The 21829-nt window shown below is 41.4% G+C and overlaps 1 protein-coding gene across 1 annotated transcript in view; it reads right to left on the bottom strand.

Annotated features, from left to right (window-relative positions):
• The window catches only part of CG40006 (uncharacterized protein), a 133933-nt gene that overhangs the window by 56545 nt on the left and 55559 nt on the right, over positions 1-21829 (bottom strand). Inside the window, exons 5-6 of the mRNA NM_001042936.1 lie at positions 9220-9648; positions 9045-9162 (exon numbers count right to left, since the gene is read on the bottom strand). Of these exons, the coding sequence (NP_001036401.1) occupies positions 9045-9162; positions 9220-9648 (547 nt within the window). The remainder of the gene's footprint in view (positions 1-9044; positions 9163-9219; positions 9649-21829) is intronic.

The raw sequence follows: 21829 nt of genomic DNA on the forward strand, positions 1-21829 counted from the left end.
TCTTTTTATAAATTGATATGATTGATAAATTGATAAATTTAAGCTGCATTTTTATTATGTATCTATTTAATATACATATAATTATACTATTATATTAATCAAAATTTTCTATGTCCAAATGCAAAGAAAATGGATCATCGTGATCCGAATCCGTGTCGCTATCATTGCTTCCCAAAAATGGTTCATTATTAATATGTTCTACATTTGATGCATCTAAAAGATTCATGACTTCTTTCGGAAAAGCGATTATTTTGTTTTGAGGCGATCTTTTGTTTATATGTAGGCTTGATACGTCCGTTAAATTGTTAACACGAGAATTTTGTCTCGAAAATGACCGTCTATCACGCTTGTAGAATTTTTTTTCTTTTAAGCCGTGATCATGCATTACTGCAAGAAGGCCTTGTCATTCCGATCTTTTTTGATCCATTCATCCAGCAGAACCGATCGGCTAATCTCAAACTTGTCTTAAAAGGCAAAATAAAACATGATAAAACATCAGTTACTATTTTTTGGCACAAGTTGGCACAAATCATTTCTCACTCCACAATAGCCGAACACTTTGGTTATATTTTGCCTAAACTAAGAAATAAGCAAAGACAACAACAATTACAACATGGAACACATAATTCTAAATCAGTAAGTTATATCTATATTAATCATACCTTAGCCTTTATGTTCCATTTTATTTGTAAATATTCGGACAAGTGGTGTATTTTTAACAGAATCACATAATCGCATAAAAACTTCAGTGTTGCAACTTAAATGTTTTTAAATATCGTTTTGGTGTCCCTAATGTATGCTCTTTCAAAATATATAGATAAATTCAAAATACAATTTAGCAATTGTACTCGAGTGGAACGATTAGCGGATTTTTTGTCAAGTTCTGCGTTATATATTCAATTCGATCGCCGACGTGTGAAGACGCTTTTATCGTGCTCCGCACAAAATCGGTTGTTTTGAGTGAAGTGAACGCCAAATAAAATAAACTAAATAAAAAATCTGAAAGCGAAAGAGACGCTCTATGCGATGCAAGATCGCTTAAATACATAGTGAATTGTTATCTTAAATAATAAAACTATGAGTCAGAATGACACTCGCGCCCAGCGTCAGCGCGAGCATGACGAACGCCGACTCTCAATTCAGCGCAACAACGCGTACTTCTCCTACGTCTCACCGACAATCCCAAACGCAGACATCGAGCGGTCAATAACCCATAGCCCAGGAAACCTTCTTCTACCAACAAATCAAGAAAGAGCGCGCTCCTGCTCTCCCGCTCTATTGGCTCCGACAGAAGCCCCGCTACCTCCAACAACAACAGCTGGAGAGGGACCGGCAGCCCGCTCTGCCTCGTCATCGGCTGCACCCGCTCACGGTCTGACTAAGTCAGCGAAAGCAAAACCGCTAGCAATAAACGGTACTGCTGCACTGCCAGCAAAACAAAACGAAAACGTAAACAAAAAAGCTGGGTCGACCTGGCAGACTGGAATGGACCGCTACATTACAATAAAGCGAAAGCTCAGCCCGGAAAATTCAGATTTGGGAAACAAGCCGAAAAATACACGCGACAACTCTACCTTGATCAAAAATGTAGCCCCTGCAAATACCAACAGATTTGCCTTGCTGGTAGATACCGCTGAGGACGTGCCGCTGGGATCCGTTGATATCGAACCGAAGAAAACAAAGCCTCCGCCAATATACATCCGCGAGAAGAGCACAAGCCGTCTTGTAAATACTTTGATTGGCCTTATTGGGAAAGATAGCTTTCATATAATTCCCCTCGTAAGAGGTACTATCAACGAAATCAAACTTCAGACGAAAACGGAGGACGACTACAGAAAAGTCACAAACTATTTTACCGCACAAAAAATAGGCTTCTACACCTACCAGCTTAAAAGCAGCAAGGGCCTGCAAGTAGTCCTGAAGGGCATTGAGTCTGATGTTACGCCCGAAGAGATAACTGAGGCGCTAAAGGAAAAGGGATTTTATGCCAAAAACGTGTTCAATATCAAAAACAGAAACAGGCAGCCCCAACCACTCTTCAAGATTGAGCTTGAACCAGAAAACAAGCCTCCTAGAAAAAACGAGGTTCACCCAATTTACAAACTCCAGCTCCTTTTGCACCGTAGGATCGCGGTAGAAGAGCCGCACAAACGCAACGCTCCTGTACAATGTACAAACTGCCAAGAGTATGGCCACACGAGGTCATATTGTACACTTCGCCCGGTGTGCGTAGTCTGTGGAGATCTCCACGACTCCAAACAGTGCCAAATGAACAAAGAAAGTGCATGCGAGAAAAAATGCAATAACTGTGGGGGCAATCACACAGCAAACTACAGAGGCTGTCCAATCTACAAAGAGCTGAAAATCCGTCTTCACAAAAGAATGAACACGGCGCGGGCACACCAAGGAACAGCTACCCTGATACCATCAGAGACAAATCCTGAAATAATTTTCTCGAAAGCAGCAAGTTTCGCTCCCTGGCCTACATCCAACACTAACAAGACAACATTTGCTAACGTTTTAAAATCAGGTATGACGCCTCCAACCCAAAACTCCCGAACTCCACATGAAGTGCACACAAAATTAGACACACAACAAAACTATCACCCAGCTGCGCAGGAGGAAACAAAAACTGAAGCTATGATGCAAGCCTTACAACAGAGCATGATGGAATTTATGACATTTATGAAGACCACCATTCAAGACATGATGCGTAATCAAAACCTTTTGATACAAATGCTTGTAGCCCAACAATCAAATAAATAATGGCTACCTTACGCATAGCTACGTGGAACGCCAATGGCGTTTCACAGCGCAAACTTGAGCTAGCTCAATTCCTACATGAGAAGCATATCGACGTAATGCTTCTTTCGGAAACTCATCTCACAAGCAAATACAATTTTCAAATAAGAGACTACCATTTCTACGGTACAAATCATCCCGACGGAAAAGCACACGGTGGCACCGCCATACTCATAAGGAACCGTATGAAGCACCACTTTTACAAAGAATTTGCGGAAAATCATCTTCAGGCCACATCTATCAACATTCAGCTGGATGACAACACTCTCCTTACACTAGCGGCCGTATACTGCCCCCCCCCGTTTCACAGTATTAGAAGCTCAATTCCTGGATTTCTTCCAAGCACTAGGGCCACACTTCATTGCAGCAGGCGACTACAACGCTAAACATACTCACTGGGGATCGCGACTTGTGAACCCAAAAGGAAAACAGCTTTATAAGACGATAATAAAAGCCACTAATAAACTTGACCATGTTTCCCCCGGGAGTCCTACATACTGGCCATCAGACCTCAATAAGCTGCCAGACCTGATCGACTTCGCAGTTACGAAAAATATTTCCCGCAGTTTGGTTAAAGCTGAATGTCTGCCGGATCTCTCATCTGATCACTCGCCTGTACTAATTCACCTCCGCCGATACGCAGAAAACGTGAAACCACCATTCAGATTGACTTCTCACAAAACAAACTGGCTCAGGTATAAAAAATATATAAGTTCACATATTGAGCTAAGCCCAAAACTCAATACTGAATCTGATATAGAGAGCTGCACGTGTGCATTGCAATCCATCCTTACTGCAGCAGCTCTTACTGCAACACCCAAAATAACAAATAATACAATTAATTCAAAAAAGACCAACGTACAAATCGAGCAACTCGTCCACGTAAAACGTCGCTTACGCAGAGAATGGCAATCTTCCAGATCCCCAACTGCAAAACAAAAGCTAAAAGTAGCCACACGGAAACTGGCCAACGCTCTGAAACAAGAAGAGGACGACGATCAGCGCCGATACATAGAGCAACTCACACCAACAGGCACAAAACAAAAGTCACTGTGGCGAGCCCACTCAACTCTTCGCCCACCGACTGAAACCGTTTTGCCGATAAGGAATTCATCAGGTGGCTGGGCCCGTAGTGATGAAGACAGAGCCAACACATTTGCCGCTCACCTACAAAATGTGTTCACGCCAAACCAGGCTACTAGCACATTCGCGCTACCGTCCTATCCCGTAAACCGCCATCAGCAACACACCCCAATTGTGTTTCGTCCTAAAGAAATAACTAAAATAATCAAAGACAATCTCAGCCCGAAAAAATCCCCCGGCTACGACCTTATAACACCGGAAATGATCATCCAGCTGCCACATTCTGCAGTTCGCTACATAACCAAGCTCTTTAATGCCATCACCAAACTTGGTTACTTTCCACAACGATGGAAGATGATGAAGATCATAATGATTCCAAAGCCTGGTAAGAACCACACAGTCGCTTCATCTTACAGACCAATAAGTCTACTCTCATGCATTTCGAAACTATTCGAAAAATGCCTGCTGATCCGACTTAATCAACATCTGATATACCACAATATAATCCCAGCCCACCAATTTGGATTTCGCGAAAGCCACGGAACCATTGAACAGGTGAATCGTATTACAACGGAAATAAGAACTGCATTTGAATATCGCGAATACTGTACAGCAGTATTTTTAGACGTATCCCAAGCATTCGACAAAGTCTGGCTCGACGGCCTAATGTTTAAAATTAAAACATCCCTACCCGAAAGCACACACAAACTTCTAAAGTCTTACCTCTATGACAGAAAGTTTGCAGTGCGGTGCAACACTGCCACTTCCACTGTTCATACAATTGAGGCTGGAGTCCCCCAAGGCAGCGTTCTTGGGCCAACCTTATACCTCATCTATACAGCCGACATCCCTACAAATAGTCGCTTAACGGTATCCACATTTGCCGACGATACAGCTATCCTTAGCCGTTCAAGGTCCCCTATCCAAGCTACAGCACAGTTGGCACTGTACCTCATCGACATTGAGAAGTGGCTCTCTGACTGGCGAATAAAAGTAAACGAGCAAAAATGCAAGCACGTGACGTTTACGCTAAACAGACAAGACTGTCCTCCGCTCTTGTTGAACAGCATACCACTCCCGAAAGCAGACGAGGTAACGTACCTAGGAGTACACCTAGACAGAAGACTCACATGGCGCAGGCACATTGAAGCCAAAAAAACCCAACTTAAACTCAAAGCCAACAACTTACACTGGCTCATCAACTCTGGTTCTCCGCTCAGCCTAGATCACAAGGTCTTGCTCTACAATTCTATATTGAAACCAATCTGGACCTATGGCTCACAGTTATGGGGCAATGCCAGCAACAGCAATATTGACATCATTCAGCGAGCACAATCAAAGATTCTGAGAACCATCACTGGGGCACCGTGGTACGTTCGGAGTGAAAACATCCAAAGAGACTTAAATATCCCATCAGTTACCAACGCAATCACGGAACTTAAGGAAAAATACCATAGCAAGCTTCACACGCACCCCAACCACCTAGCGCGAGGTCTAATCCAGCTCAGCAGCCGTTCCCGTCTCCGGCGAAAGGACCTACCAACCCAGCGAATAAATTATTAGGGCCGTTTAAACATAGAACAGTTGGAAAAATAATACAACTGTTCAAAAAATACTTGTTATAGTTAAGATTTTTAAACTTATTGTTAGTTCTTATACAAGAAGATTCAATAAATAAAAGCAAAGTAAAATAAAAAAAAAAAAAAAAAAAAAAGTTCTGCGTTAATTTCGTTCACTGAGTTCGTTCTTCGTGTGAGGTTAGAGCTAATCGATGAGCTTCAACAAACATTTAGAAAAATTGTTAACGAGCTCGAAGAACTCGATTGGGTTGAAAACGAAAGTGACTTGGCTGGAAAGTTTGATGACATTCTCGTAACGCTTAAATCCTCTATTTCGGGGAAGATCTTAAATCGAGACTCGCAAACGAACTCCCACTCAACTTTTGATGGCGGCGTTGCTTCGCATGATTGTGGTAATCAGCAGCGTTAACTCAGAAATAGGGCAAGATGTCAAAACTATCTCCTCGGTAATTTTTTTTCTCAGCGTTGTCCTTAGTCAACTGACGACTCAATAAAATACAAACATGTATATGCATATTTTAGATATAAGTTAAGACTACCATCCAGCATCCAATCTGCCGAGAAAAAAGCAAACGCCTTAAGCTTTCAAGATAAAAGTGAAGCTTTGACTCGAGATGTAGGGATAGCTTAAGAGATAATGATTGTATTTCTCAGTTGATTTCTGGATATTAAACGCGTTGGTCATCGCCACGCAAATCGAAACTTGAATACCGATTTAGCGCAGACCGCTCTTGTCAATGAAATCGGTAACATTATATTGTTTCGTCGGCCATCGTCACGAAAATAAATAACAATAATAGCATAGTGACATATCGATAATCCTATGTCTTGTCTCACACCATCACCATACAAACCACCATACATATAAGCACTGAACACTATGAGTAAGACATAAAAAAGACCATAAAATTATGAATGATAAATTACCGTGTAAATATCGTTATTGCATAACTGAAGTCGAATTTTTGTTACAATTATATCCCACGCAAGAAGTTCGAAAACAACACATTATTTATGGAGCCATTATAGGGACAATGATAGGCTCACCCCGAGAAGTAATCAATGAAGGAAAAGCACGCGGCTTAAAGATCACCATATGAAGACCTCATCAGCGATACCAGGGAAGCATCAGTAAGTTTGCTAGGGAATTAAAATCATAAGCAACAAATGAAATAAATAAGTTAGACTTAGAAACATATCAATCAAGTAGAATAGTTTATACCATGCGCTAGATAAAACTATCAAGAATTGCATTGAAACGAAAATTCCTGATACACTCTATTATGCTTTATCAAAAGAAAAACATATTCACAATCGGAAACTTAAAAGAAGCAGTAAGTAAGCAGAAGCAGAATTTGAACATTTTGACACTGAAAGAAATGAAATTCGGAAAACTTCAGTAAATAATTACGAAACTCACCATAATCATAATCCAAAGAATCATTTTACCCAAAATCATCACCATCAAAACACTAAGCCATCACCCACTAACCCACTAACATCTCAGGCTATTATCCAAATTATAGACAAAATCGTTATATTTTATAATTATAACATAATAACTATAAACTCACTCACTCAGCGTGTATTAAATATAAATCAAATTCCACCTCATCTAAGAGAAAACTTTTAAGAAAAAAGAAGGAATTCACACCAAGGTAGAATGCAAAACCTAATAAATTTCCGGACACCTACATCGTATAATTTTCCAAGTATGTCTATCAAAAGACAAAGACAAATTAAGAGTAATCAGATTAGAATGGATGTCAATTTCCAAATTGAATGAAATTTACAAGGCTAATACAATAATGAAAATAAATATGAAAAAATGGTCCAAAAATGTGGGTGTGGCTGTTTTGGGCGGTTTTAATGCGTTAGAGTGGGCGTTGCAAACATTTTTTTTTTGCAAATCGATAGAAATTTACTTTAGAATCTGTAAGCTGAATCTTAACATTTTAGATTCCTGAGACCTCGAAGTTTATACGGACAGACATGGACAGAACGACTCGGCTAATGATCCTGATCAAGAATATATATACTTTATATGAAGCGTTTAAGAGCTTCCTTCTTCCTGTCACATACTTTTCAACGAATCTAGTATACCCTTTTACTCTACGAGTAACAGGTATAACTATTTATTGATGCTAAAAAGAATAAGCTATCGGAAGTCTTTTAGATTTCAAATGAGCATCAAAGATTCGAAGTAAAAAGCGAAGAGCGCATTAGCTAAACACTTAAACGAAACACATGACATAAGAAGTGTGTAAAATACTTTTTTGTACAAATTGAGTGCGAAAAATACTGGAAAACGGTAAAATTTTAATTCATAAATCTTTAGAAAATATAAGATATGATATTTAATGGTATAGAAGCTATCAAAAATTTTCCTTCGCTTGGTTTTCCTAAAATGACTTTTACCTCTCTGGTGTGCAGGTATCTGAAAATGTTTTTGACAATCTCAATCAATCTGACGATCTGAAAATATGTTAGAATAATCTTTGTTTGATGAGAATATGAATCAAAATTTTGGAATCGAAGCCGAGAAACTAAAATTTGTTTCTTTAGTGGAACCACCGCGAGGGGTTTTGGCCCTGCAGATTGTATTTCTGAAGTGCCAACTTGTGCCGGTAGTGCGGACTTAATGTTACCTTGTGGTGGTAAACTAATCGAGACAGGTGGAATCACTGGTTGAGAAACCAGTGCAGACAATTCGGAGTCTTAAGCAATCACAGGGTGGGGTACCTCCACAGCGGATTGATCGGATTGCTCCGAATCTTGTTCAGCTTCCGATCTTAGCAACATATGCTGATTTGCTGTGATTGACAGCTGATCAGTTGTGGAGTCCTCTTGATCATTGCCTCTTGCCCGTTGTTGCGGGGCCTTAGGCAGCCTAACACCAGCGGCTTTTTTGCGCATGGAGATTCATCTAATAGTTTAAGGCCATTAAAATGTGAATTGAATGAAAAGAAGATCATCACAGCTACGCCAAAACTGTTGATCAGTTCTTTCAAGCCACCTTTAGTTTGGCGCATAAACGATTTCATCTCGTTCGCAGCCACTTTGCTACGTCATCACTTGTTTGGCCATTAAAACCAGCGCAGTTAATATGCAACATTCACATAGCCAACAAAACATTTTTATAAAAGCAGACAACATTTATTGTTTCCCTGTTTGTCTAAAATCAAATCATTGCACACTGGGCCAGATATCCAATTATTAGGTATAAAGTCAAAAAATGTTGTAAATTGTATTTTGAATTTAACTATATATTATGAAAGAGGATACATTAGACACACCAAAACGATATTTAAAAACATTTAAGTTGCAACACTGAATTTTTTATGCGATATCAAATTCATATGTATGATCAGCTGTTTGTTAAGGCTAAATTGACGCGAAGCTTTTCTCAGTCTTGGCTTTCATATCTCAGTTTGGACTAGTAAAAATTTATATTTATACACATAATATTGTGAGGCATTGTTCCAGCATACTGTACATTTACATAATCCACTTGGTCCCAACAACCAACGGTTAAAAAACTTAAATGTAAGTAATATTCAGAGCTGCTTCGTTACTTACCTTTTCTACAAAAACATTTGTTAGCTTCATTAGTTGCGCCATTATCAAAGGCGTTATCCTCAAATACATAATTATATCCTTTAAGGCTGCCATAGGTTTTTTCGTTTCCCACCCGGTACTAAAAGACAATATAAATTAGTTGGGGCTTATCCCGGAATTCTTGTTCAAAACATACCAAGTTTATCGGTCTACACATGCTTTTTCGGAAGAACTTAACGGTCTCGTTAGGCTGAATGAAGCTTTTGAACTTTGTACCATCAGATGCAAACTCTATGTTGCTGCAATGGTCCCCGTCCCACTGTGGCAGCGTTGTCTCTCCGCGATACGATGCATATAATCCCGAAAGCGCTGGATTGGGCACGCCTGTGTAGAACGTCTCGAAATCCGTTGAGAAGTCGTACATGCGATCGATAAGCCCAACCTTTTCAAAGGAAATCCAATTTGGAAGGAAGGTGTTGCCGAGAGTGGCCAGGGCGGAGGGATAGCCAAACATGAATTCCTTGGCAGTGGTGCGAACTATTGGCTCCGACTTTGTACTCAGTAGTAGTGTCTTCAGAGCCATTCTAACTAAGAACGGCTGGTTGGCAGTAAGGTGTGATATTGCCTAGATAGACAATTTGATTTTCATTAATAATTAAATGTCTCGGACTGTAATTAATAACAAACTTTAAATTAGGTTTTAATAAAACCGGACTTAATTCTACTTTCTTATAACAAAACACCATATTTTATCCGAATTATTTGAAAATATAAAAAAATTATTTTTTTTTAAATTTAAATTTTATTTGTATATGAATAATATTTTTTGATAGGCAATATTCCGTAAAAAAAACGAAAATCAAAAATAAAGTGTCGTTAAGAATGAAGAGAGACCCGTAGAGATCAGTAGATTAAGTTTTCAACAATTCGACATTTCGAGTCTATTGTACGATCGATTGTACGATCGATTGTGCAGGAAAAAGGTAGAATGAAACGGGCATGCTGTGATCAGCATGCTGCGGCCTGTTTGCAAAAGTTCTGGAAAGGAGGTTGTCAGGCGTATGGAACGCATTCTTTTTCGGAAGAACTTGATAGTCTCGGTTGACTGAATGAAGCATTTTTTTTGTCAGATACGTAACATAGCTAATAAATGGATGACGATTTACGCCTTCTGGAAAACAATGACGTGTGACAATCAGTGTCGAGAAGCATTTCAACTTCAAGGATGGGAAACGAAATATGCAGCAATGTGGTCCATCCTCGAACACCAAGACCTCCGATGGGTACGGGAATCGAATGTCCATGGACAACACCACAATATTCAGAAGGAAGACGAACATTTTTCACAGCCAGGCAGTTGACGCTGCCTTATTTGTTGTAAAAGAGCACACCAGAATAATCAATAAAATTGTTAATCAATCCACTTTTTTATTTATTCTTCCCGAGTTAGGGCACCACAGTATATAAGAATACTAAAGGACCCAGTAGCTATTAGCAGGAGTTAGTAAAATACGAATGTTCTGAATGTAGAAAAGAGAACAGAAGGGATGAGCTCACTTCTAGGCTCTCGAAAAACAAGGTGTTGTAGGATAACATCGTAACCCTAACCTAACCGCAAAAAATCCACAAGGAAAAGATCAAAAGAATTAATAAACCAAATGAATAATATTATTAATTGGAAAGTATTAGTCCCAAGTATAAAGGAACAAGGTGATTAATCAATGGACTAGGCTCAGTGGATAAATCCATAATAGGAAGCTTAAGAAAAATACAGGAAGAAGAAGGGTGGTTGAGAGAAACCAAAAGCTGATAGGAAATATGGAGTCTGCGAGGTTAACATCCTGTTCAAAAATTAGTTTCAGAGTAGGATAAACACGTTCATAAGAAGGACATTTTTTGAAAAAGACAAGAGAACTTATAAATTAGAATCGTCGATAGAATTTCATTAACAACAGACTGGTTGGGATTGAATCTGAATGATGTTTCCGAGAAGCTATAATTGCCCAAGATAGTAGTTATCTCAAGATTTATATTCGACAGAGAGGAAGCGAACGAACAAATGAGTTGTGTATTAGAGGAACAGGACGTACATAATCAATATCGAATAATATATGTACGAGCTCTTACAATTAATAGCAATCATTAACAGAACAGATATAATATTCTCAATTAGGTCCCTATTGTCAAGAGGGAAGCGTTTTCTGGCTTAGAATCATAGCACTTCCCATGAATAACACAGAATTTGTGATTACACCGAATTATCTGTCAATTCATCATGATAAAATATATTACTGTATGGGAAAATGTTAGTTCATAAGAAATATATTCGGCGGCCGGAACACCCCAGATGGCACCCAGGAGTACTTTGTATCGACCAAAACTACAAATATCGGGGATCTATATCCGTAACTCCATAACCGCTCGCTTTTAGCAGCTTTTAGGATTTCATCGTCAGGGTCTCAGAAGAACAACCCTCTACAAAACTGGCATTCTTCAAACAACATGGGCATGGCACAACATAGGTACAACTAATGATCACGCTATTGAAGAAAGTTCGGAATGGATTGGGGGTGCCGCAAAACAGTTAACACATGACCGAAGTGAAAATATCATGAAGTTACACCTCTCCATCTGTATAAAGTCGGTCTAATGGAGGCCAGAAATGATTACGACAACATCCCGTCATGGCCGACATTATACCCCTGACTCGTAGAGTAAAAGGATATACTGGATTCGTTGAAAAGTATGTAACCGGCAGAACGATGCGTTTCCGACCATACAAAGTATATGTATTCTTGATCAGAATCAATAACCGTGTCGATCTAGAAATGTCCGTCTGACCGTTTGTCATCATGTCCGTACGAACGTCGAGATCTCATGAACTATAAAAGCTAGAAGGTTAAGATTAAGCATACACATTCTAGAGATATAGTCGCAGCCCATCTTGTCACGCCCGCTATAACGCCCACAAACAACAGAAAACTGCCACGACCACATTTTGAAAAATGTATTGAAATTTTAATATTTTTTTTTTAGTTTTGTAAATTTTTATCGATTTGCAAAAAAAAAAACTTTTGCCACAACCAAAAACCGACAAAAACTTCGAAACTAAAATCTGCATGATAATTCTTAACCTTCTACAGTTGCTTAACCTTCTTTACAGTTGCTGGAAACGGACAGACGGACGGGCAGAGCCAGATCGACTCGGCTTTTGATACTGATCAAGAATATATACACTTTATATGGTCGGAATCGCTTCACCATGTAGCTTCTATAGTTTCTGAGATCTCGACGTTCAAACAGAAAAATATATATACTTTATATGGTCGCTTCAAACAACCTGTTACATACAATACTTTTCAACGAATCTAAGATACCCTTTTACTCTACGAGTAACGGATATAATACAACAAAAAAAGGGTGTAAATCAAACGTCCGTGGTGTATCTGTTTTTATAATATTTATTTGTTTGACCTTCGCACAGTTCGACTTTAGAGACCACGATGCGTGTGGTTGCATTGAGAAGAAAAATGTGACTGAAGCGGCTAATGGATCATACGATGCTATAGATGTAAACAAGTTACCATTTACTGGTCATGTATAAGTACTAGGAAAGGTCGGAGTCTAAATGTGAACCGATGCATGTGACAATGAGCGGTTATAATGCGAAAAGAACCCATAGAACTTAACGAGTGCTCCAAAAGGTGAATTGAGAGGGGAAAACAGAGTGTCTTGTTCAGCACAAGGGCAGTACAGCTACTTTAGTAATTGTCTGTTTGTACACGCCATTGACAGTCGTCACAGTAACGACCCTGACCTTGTCGTCTTAATCTGCTTGAACTCCGTGATATATCCAAGGATCCATTTGGATGGGGGTTAATTAGGCTCTTTAAGCACTAATAGTGTCGAATTCTAGATGCCATTTGGTACCTTCGTGCAGGGTAGTCAAGTACTCCATACGCCAACGTTTCCAAAAACTTTTAACCATGGTAAGATCTTGTTGATGAGTAACTCCTCTCTAGTTTTGTCAGGGAAAGTAGGCAGAGATGTTGTCTGCGTTGCCCTTTCATCGGTGTTAACGTCGGACCAGAGCACGCCTCGAACTTGCTTTGATTCTCTCCGCCTCCGTTCCGCCAGATTTGATTCTCTAGAAGCTTGGATGGATGAACTCCTCAAGAGGCGCAATCTGCAGGATTGTCTTCCTTGCGACATGGTTCCATCAGCTCCGAGGAAAGTCATTCAGTATTTAAGCTGTTCGTTTAAAGATGTATTTGTTCCAGTTCCGTGGTGGCTAAATTTTAGCTAAATGGAGCTGATGCAGAACAAGCTCGGAATCTATCCAACAGCTGCAGCTGAAAATGGGAATTGTTAATGAATTGGCTGCCATTTTTAACATTCGGAACAGCAGCAGCCAAGCATTCAACTATAAGCCCGGAATCGGTATTGTGTCAACAGGAGTGAAACCTGTAAAAACCGTCACAAATCGAGGTCTTGTGTAGATAACAGTGCTGTACGCCTACATGGAGGCAGTTGAGCTTCTTGGAAGGGAGATGCAATGTATCTAGGTACTTGAAAGTGTGGGAACGACGGGAGATTCTTGCTTCGTAGGAGTACGGCTCAGAAACGGAACATCTGATCCTGCGGAATGAACAGTTGGGAATCTGTACTGGTTCGTAGTACCGTTCTTCATCTGGCAAGAATTCTAAAAGGCAGAACAGTTAAATTTTGCCTCTTTTAGCAGTCGAATCAGACAGTCGCCAAGCCGTAGGTAACCGTGAAAACGCGGAATGATGTAGGCCTTGGAGACCAGGATCCCTCGGAACATCTTTACGATATCGGCGCATAGTACAAGTACGAAGAAGGTCACGCTGAATCGGCGGTCTAACCTGAAGCCAACATTTCAGAGCTGTCTTTGCTAGACCACGAGCATAAAAGACCGTAATCAGACACTTGGCAGTCCGACTATCAAGCTATCCGACTATCACCGTGGTGCGTCAATTAAAAATGTTCTGCGTTTTCCCAAATCAAATCGGGTGTGAGCTGTGCCATATGACTCCATTGTAGATAGTATTCCAAGAACTCCTCGTACTGCTGAGGGTAACGCCACTTATGTTGACTGAGAACCAAGAAAGGAAATCCTCTGAACAAAGGATTCTGAGGCCAGTGCCACTGCAGATGCAGTGTCTAGTAGCATCATCCATGCGTCGTAACATTTTCCCTGCGACTGTTTCCAAACGTTTTTATATATGACGATATATAAGGACGCATCCGATAAAAGCTTTTCTTATTTCCGGATCGCTTTAAAGCTTCGTCAGCTATGGGAAGATGGGCGAGCGGTTCTTATATTCTATAAATCAAGGGAGAGAAAAAAAAGGAACTATGGCCCAGAAGTTACGTGGAATACTCACCGACCGAACTTGTCGCTTGTTGAACCATTTTTCTCGTCGAGCTAAGTCTGGTACATATTCACAAACCCAGCGTCGCCAGAAGTGTTCCGCGAACAGTTGAGTAGACTGCCACATGTGTCTTACGCTGGCGATGTTTGGTGTTAAGGCTTCAGCGGGCGAGAGTTGTCAATAAAATCCACCTTGCACAGCCCATTGCGCAGACTCTCGTCTGTAAATTTTATCGAGGGGCCTAGGGCGCGCAACACCTTCTTAATAAAGCGTAAGAGACGCTTGCAGGTTTCCCCCATGTGGGGATCTGCTGATGGATTGAATGTCCAATAAATTTGATCAAATGATGCTCCAACTTCATTGTATTGGATTTTCTGGGTTCCTTTGCAAATGGTCTTCACCGCGGTCCTAAAATGGATCTCGTTATCCGAGTAAATTTCCAGCGGCGATCCTCACCGGCTGGTAAAGTTTCTAATTGTCATTAGGCACTTTCAAATGCACTGTCCTTATAATAATGCATGTGAATATGACACCCCATCTCTTCTCTCTCTGTCGTCCGACCGTGACCAATATTTGCCCGAAATAGTCAATGCCAAAATATGTGAAAGGGCGTTTAAATTCCGCTAGACGATGTAAAAGAAGTGTGGTGCATTTCCTTGTGATGCCATCCCACTATGTGGCGCGTTATATAGTGCTCATATGGTAGCACGGTCTACAGGCGGTTGTTTTGATTGATGTTTAAACATATTAGTTTGGAATTTTGGTGTAGGCATTTACCTCGATCAAGGATCTCCTTGCCAAACTCGGATGAGTGCGCTTTTCGCCAAGATTTGGGCCCGTTGCCCGTCGGACGTTTGCTGAAATATATAGTAAGAAAATCGCTATAGCGCTATATAATCTCCGCCAGTCGGAGAATTATTCTGCTTTTATGATTGGCAAAGAAGTTACGGTGTGGACGGCGAGTAGACCGTGAGCTAACCCCGCTTGTGTTGTCCTAAAGTCGACGCAGTTCGGCCACTGGGGTGGGTCTTGTATCAGGAACTCTGCACCTTTTAACCACTGGTCGACGTTCTTTAGGTCAGTTGATTTCGATGCAAGATCCGCGGTGTTCAGTTGGGTTGGTACCTAGGGTCATTGGTCCACGTTTGTGGTTTCTAACACCCAATCAACTCGATGTTTTACGTATTGCTAAAATTACCGTGAGTAGAGAGTGTTTTTATTTAGGTAGGAGTTAGGTAGGAGTTCCTCCCAGTCAATAGAGATTCGCCATATTTTTTGTGGAGCATGAAGTAGCATGAGGTAAGCCCAAAGGCATTAGCCGTTGCCCATAAACATTACTAATTGCAAGAGCTCACGTTTGTTTAGTGTCTTATCGCCTTCCAGTACGTTACGTTTTAGCTGAGCGAATTTGAATTTAAAGACAAACTCGTTGGATTCTGGCATCCAATACTAACCGAGCACCTTTTTCGTGGCCGAAATTTCAACTTGGTACCAGTTACGTACCTAAAGCTTAACTTGACTGGCAATCCTTGCTACTACATTTTCGTTGATACTTTTATAAATAAAATCGTCTAAGCAGTGATAATACTTTATGGCGTTTGCGGCTGTAGGAGAGTTGAAAAAGCTCAGCGTTAGTGTCGCGAATCCGCCGTAGGCATAGTGGTTGCCTGACACCCTTCACGTTAAGTTGCTTAAAGATTAGGTTGTCGATGAGTGTGGCGGACGAACCCTCATATAAAAAGGCAAATGTATGTAATGATTGTTTGTTATGATTGGAACAATACGGAAATTGGTGCTATCCACATGCCAATGAGTGTGGAGCAGCCAGTCCTGGTTGCTGGGCGGATCCTCCGTTGTGTTAGATGTTTGTATATTTGTTCAACTCCGATTCAACTCTGATACAGCACAATCTTCTCAAAAAGCACTGTCTGCGGTGCTGATTTAAGCAGTTATACATATTTATATTTGGCAATTCGCTCACTTTGGCGTGTAGGTCTTTGGTTCGCATAGATGTTCCGTATGGTGATATATGCTAGCGCTCTGTGTGTTGTAGAAAAGCATTGAGACCTGGCTCGCTGCCTCAGCGATTTCATTCACTAAAGATCTGCACGGAAGATGCCTAGCCGTCTCTGGAATTGTATCTTTAGTTGGGTAGGCAGCTTGTCCACCAGCTCTTTCACGGGCATCGGGTTGTTTATATGGTCCTTGAGTTCGCAAGCTTCCATCGTCGAGTAAATAGCCCGTACGCCCAGATCGCATTCGATGAGAGGCTCCAGCGTATCCTTGGATGGCGGAAGTTGTTTGATTTTGCTCAGCACTGAGTGGGGATGTGCTTTGGACGTCCAAATCGCGTTTGCAGCGTATTGATGATATTCGCCACCATGGCCGGCAGCATTAACTTGCATTAACATTTCCTTTTAGGCTCGCCTGCTAACGCATTTATTTTTCGGCGTAAGTATTGCCAGGGAGCTCAGTACTCGTCTGGAAACTGCCAAAAACAATGGCCAGCTTTGGGGTTGCCGTCGAATTCCCATTCTCTGGGAATCGCTTGGCGGGCAGCGATTTGTGCCGCGTTTGGGGTACTCTGTTGTAGTACTCTGGTACTCTGGTTCAAGCCTTTCAGGATTATGCATTTATCTAGTGGCAATCTTTCGTAGTGTTCGTTCTGTGCTGCCATGTCGTTAAATAGATACCATTGCTTATTTAACGTTTGAGTCCAATTATGAGCCACAGCTATGGTTGTTGTGAAGCTAGACGCCGCTCCATGGGCCGTACTTAATGTTGAAGTTGAAGACTGTTGCGGTTTCCCCGCATTCACTGGGTCTTCATGATCAATAAGTAATTTTACCGTAGCTTTCACAGCAGCTGTCTCCTGCACGTTGGTACTGCAGTCGCAACTCCAGCTATCTCCGCTGCCGGTGATATTAGCCTCGACGCATCCAAAATAGTACTTATTAGTAAATGTAGTTGCCAAAGATTTTGCACGTATAAGTGTCTTTCGCCAAAAGGAAATATTGATTTTTAAGGAATATTGATTTCGTCGACACTAATTAAGAGGCGTTTCTTATGGACAAAATAAGTACGCAGAAATTTGTCTGTTCAATATTCATTTTCACTGGTTTCTCTTTAAAACTTTGTCTAAGACGTCAGTAGGAAAACTAAGTTCAGCCTTGTGAAAATGTAAATTCAGAAAGCGTCGTTGCTAGTTTCAGCGGCAACAAGTGCCGTCAGCCAACTTACGCAGGTGGTTGGAGTTAGGATTGGTAGCAGCTTAATATATATATAACTGCTTAAAAACGATCGGATTATTAGAGAGGGCTAGTCATATCGTTGTTGTAGCTGCCCCAAGCTTCACGATAGTTTTCATTGGTGTTCGTGTTCAATGAACACGACATTGTATACAAGATAATATTGTTTTCCTTACACCGTAAGAATTGTAATCTGCAACACAATATCTGTATACTTGGAAATGTTCAATTAAAACTCCTGTCAGCGGTTGCAGCATATTTTAGAGATAAGTGCTATTCGGGGCATTCCAACGCTCTGGTCACCATATTGCCCCGGCGACGAGTCGGTCTGTAGATGTAGACGCCTTTTAATTAGATCGTTCTAACAGTTGATGTCAGCAATATGTTTGACTAATGTGAACGCTTCGCCAAACATATATTTGCAATCAGTAAGGCTCGCATTTCGTGGGTATGGCTAATGATCGCGTATGTAGAGTATTCACGACTTTAATGCGTATGAGGAGAGGCTTTTGCCAATAAAAATTTTTAACGCCCACAAACCACACACTTTTGAAAAACTGTTTGATATTTTTCCTTACTTTTATTATTATTAGAAATTTTCTATCGTTTTGCCAAGAAACTCCCTAAAATCGCCCAAAACTGCCACGCCCATGCTTTTGAAAAATGTTTGATTTTCCTCCGCTATATTGTTTGTTTTACCAACTTCTATCGGTATACCAAAAACACTTTGGCCACGGCACTTCTTACACCTAAGACGCCAAAAAAGGTTACTCCCACAGTTTTTAACACTTTTTAATTTTTTTCGTATTTTATTTCCTAGTATCTATCGATATTCCAGAAAAACGATAAAACATCGAGTTCGAATTTCCACTAGCTGAGTAACGGGTATCTGATAGTCTGATAATTAATGTGATTAATTATAGCAAATGTAGTCCAACTGTGGGAAGTTCGAAACAATGAATATTATAAAAAAAATAGATGCACTACTCGCGTTTCATTTATAAACATAAAATTTTTGGTCCTTTATTGCTGTCTTGTATATGGTAAACTATAGATTCCTATATCATATAAAATCGTTGCCAATTCTCGGTCGCCATGCGGAGTATGATTCAGCGGTGCTTCTGCAAAAGCCATATTGCTCGCACGCATAATAATGCCATCAAGATTGTCGAAGACATTTAATCTGTCCAAGCATTAGCTGTTCGTTTGGCGTAAGTACAATACAATTATATGCTATATGCCTTCCAGGAGGAACAAGATTGGGAAAACCCTGACGACGTCTTTGATTCGTATGAGGACAGTCATTTGCACGGACCCTCTAACGCCCACAAACCACCCACAACTGCCACGCTCACACTTTTGAAATATGTTTTGATTCCAACGTGTTAACTAACGGTACCGCGCTGGAAATTGGACTCGAGCTGGCCAAGGGCAGCTCTCCAAGTCGAGGAGAGACCGCGCGAGTCGCGCGGTTAGGACGCGGCCGCGCAGTCGGACAGTCGAAACGGAGTCTGAAGGCGGAGGAGTAGACAGTTTGTGAACGAGAACACGCGTGGAAGAATTCAGTGAGTCAGAACGTGCAAAGGAGGGGATCGTGAGTGAGAACGCGCAGAGGTGAAGAGCAAACTGTGGAATTGTCGGTCATGAAGAGTCCCGCAGGACACGGAGGACGAGCAGTGCAAGTTGAGAGTGATCCTTGGAGAGGAGGAAAAAGCACCTGGCGTGTTTGAAAGGGTCAGTTGAGTCTGTGGTCGGCAAGGGTGGTCCGAGGGCGAGCGGTAGCTCAATCCGTGGACGACACACCTTGGCCCGTTCCAGCCGGCAGGTCGTCCTTCGTAGGAGACGAAAAGGACTGGGCGTGCTCGAATGGCACAGTGGAGTCAGTGGTCGGCACTGGCCGATCGTGGCTCAACCCGTAGACGATACACCCTGCCCCATAACCCCGCTCGAGTCGGCACGTGGACCGTTGTCAAGGAAACACAGAACAACGAAGGGAAGGCGTCGTAGGAGCAACGCCGCATGAGCAACGCCGCATGAGCAACGCCACAGGAGCACCGCGGTCACCGGAGGAGTCACCCGTGAAAAGATTACAATAAAGCGACTGTAATCAGAACCTCTGTCTTTTAATTGGTCGGGCAATCACACAAATCATAAATTTGGTGGGACGAACACATAAATTTTCTGAGCAAGCCGTTGCAACTCGTAGCGAGCAGAAATAGGAAGAACAGTTCGTCACAGTAGCTTTTGCGAAATTTTAAATACAGCAATTTGGTTGTCTGGTGTACACTACCAAATCCGTATCACAAAAAGTCCATCCCGAGGTGGCGTTAATGTTTGTTATCCATGAGGGCTTGGTAAAGAACACCGTCGCTTCCAGGTGGGAATATAAGTATCAACTTTACATAGAAGCACCGTCTGGAGGATCTGAACAGGCGTCTTGCGGGACAAGCCGGGACAGAACAAGGGACAGGAAGTTGGGACTAGCAAGGCTTTTGCATTAAGAGCCCAGCACCTGTTAAATCTAGTCCGGTAACGATTAAGCTTCTCTAAGCCCATGGCCAAGCACACGTGGCGGTACCTCGGCGAGCTGTCGTCCACGAAGGAGAAGAAACCCACCACTGGAGATCGAATTTAAGTGTAAAGCGATCCAACAATGAATATCATTGAAATAAGAAATACTTAGTGTTATTACTGGTAACCGGTGATCATATATAAACGGTGAAATGATATACATTTGGTGGGACGAACACAAAAAATCTTCTGAGCTAGCCGCACGTATCTCGTAACAAGCAGACCAATTAAAATCAGTTTGTTCCATCTGGCGCCCAAATAAAAAAACAAGAGAGAATGCTATAGTCGAGTTTCACGACTATCGAATACCCTTTACTCAGCTAGTGTGATTGCGAACGCGAAATGTCATCATTTTTCTGGGATATCGATAGATATGCCGTATTGCGTATCTGTCTTTGTATATGCGCACTTGTCTCTAGAATCTGTATGGTTAATTTCAACCTCCTAATTTTTATAGTTCCTGAGATATCGACGTTCATCGACTAGCTAGATTGACACGGCTATTGATCCTGATCAAGAATATATATATGCATGTCGTATATTACTTTTAATTTCGAATTGTAAAGTTCATGAATGGGATGGAAAGAGTCCTATAAAACTCAACACAGTGTGTCTGTGTTGTGTAGTGGTGTATGAAAGAGAATAAGAAGGGAAGACGGTTGGAGTCTCAAAATCACACCTTTGCGGAACTCCTATAGGCTATGCAGCGAAGGCAAAGAGTGCCAAATGACGCAGTAGCTGTAGTGCTTCCAAAATTTATCCAGAATCGCACTGGTTCAGACGGAGCATCATGGTGTTCATCAGTGGATTATATTCTATCTGAAAATCAACTACATGGCACCTTTCTTGTTATGGCTTTCAGCAAGGCGCTGGAGAGAAGCGTGTCTCATTGGTTATTCCAAACATGCTTTCCGGGAATCACATGAATGCAGTTTCGGGAGTTGTTTTTGCAAATTTATGCAGGAACTGAGCCATTGGCCGCAACAGTTATAAATCTGCTGAATGGACTTCCAAAAGAAGGAGAATGCTTATCGTTGTATGGGAGCAGGATGGTTACTTCTCTCATGTCCAGGTGGAAGTCACTGGATGTGGAACAAACTGAAGTTTCGCTTGTGCTGGCGCATGCAGCTGGTTTTGATAAGGGATTACGGCGTCTAGCTTCTACGACAGATGTGAACACTCGGAACGATCTGCATCCTATTCTTTTGATGCCCGACAAAGTCAATCTTTATATGGTACCATAAACGACACTTGGTCATAAACAGGCGGAGTGTCGTTTAAACTCAAAGCCATCATTCTGCTGGTCAACGTTCTGGGAACACGGGGGATCTTCGTAAGCGAAGAGCTGACGGACAAGCTGGCTGCCCCTAAAACGATTACAAAAATAAGACGGCAAGTTAGGTTGTCAGGTGGATGGTGCATCGAGATCAACGCACAACTCGAGGTCGAAATCGAATTCGGCAAAAGACGACTTCGCATAAACATCCTAATACTACCAGGGGTGGAATTTCCTCACCCCGAAATAAGGTGCGGCGGTCATAAAATCCAGACACCGGGCAAAAACAGAGACAACGGGTGGCTGGAGGAGAAG

Source organism: Drosophila melanogaster, chromosome 2L, assembly GCF_000001215.4.
Source record: "Drosophila melanogaster chromosome 2L".
In the NCBI taxonomy this organism is placed as follows: Eukaryota; Metazoa; Arthropoda; class Insecta; order Diptera; family Drosophilidae; genus Drosophila; species Drosophila melanogaster.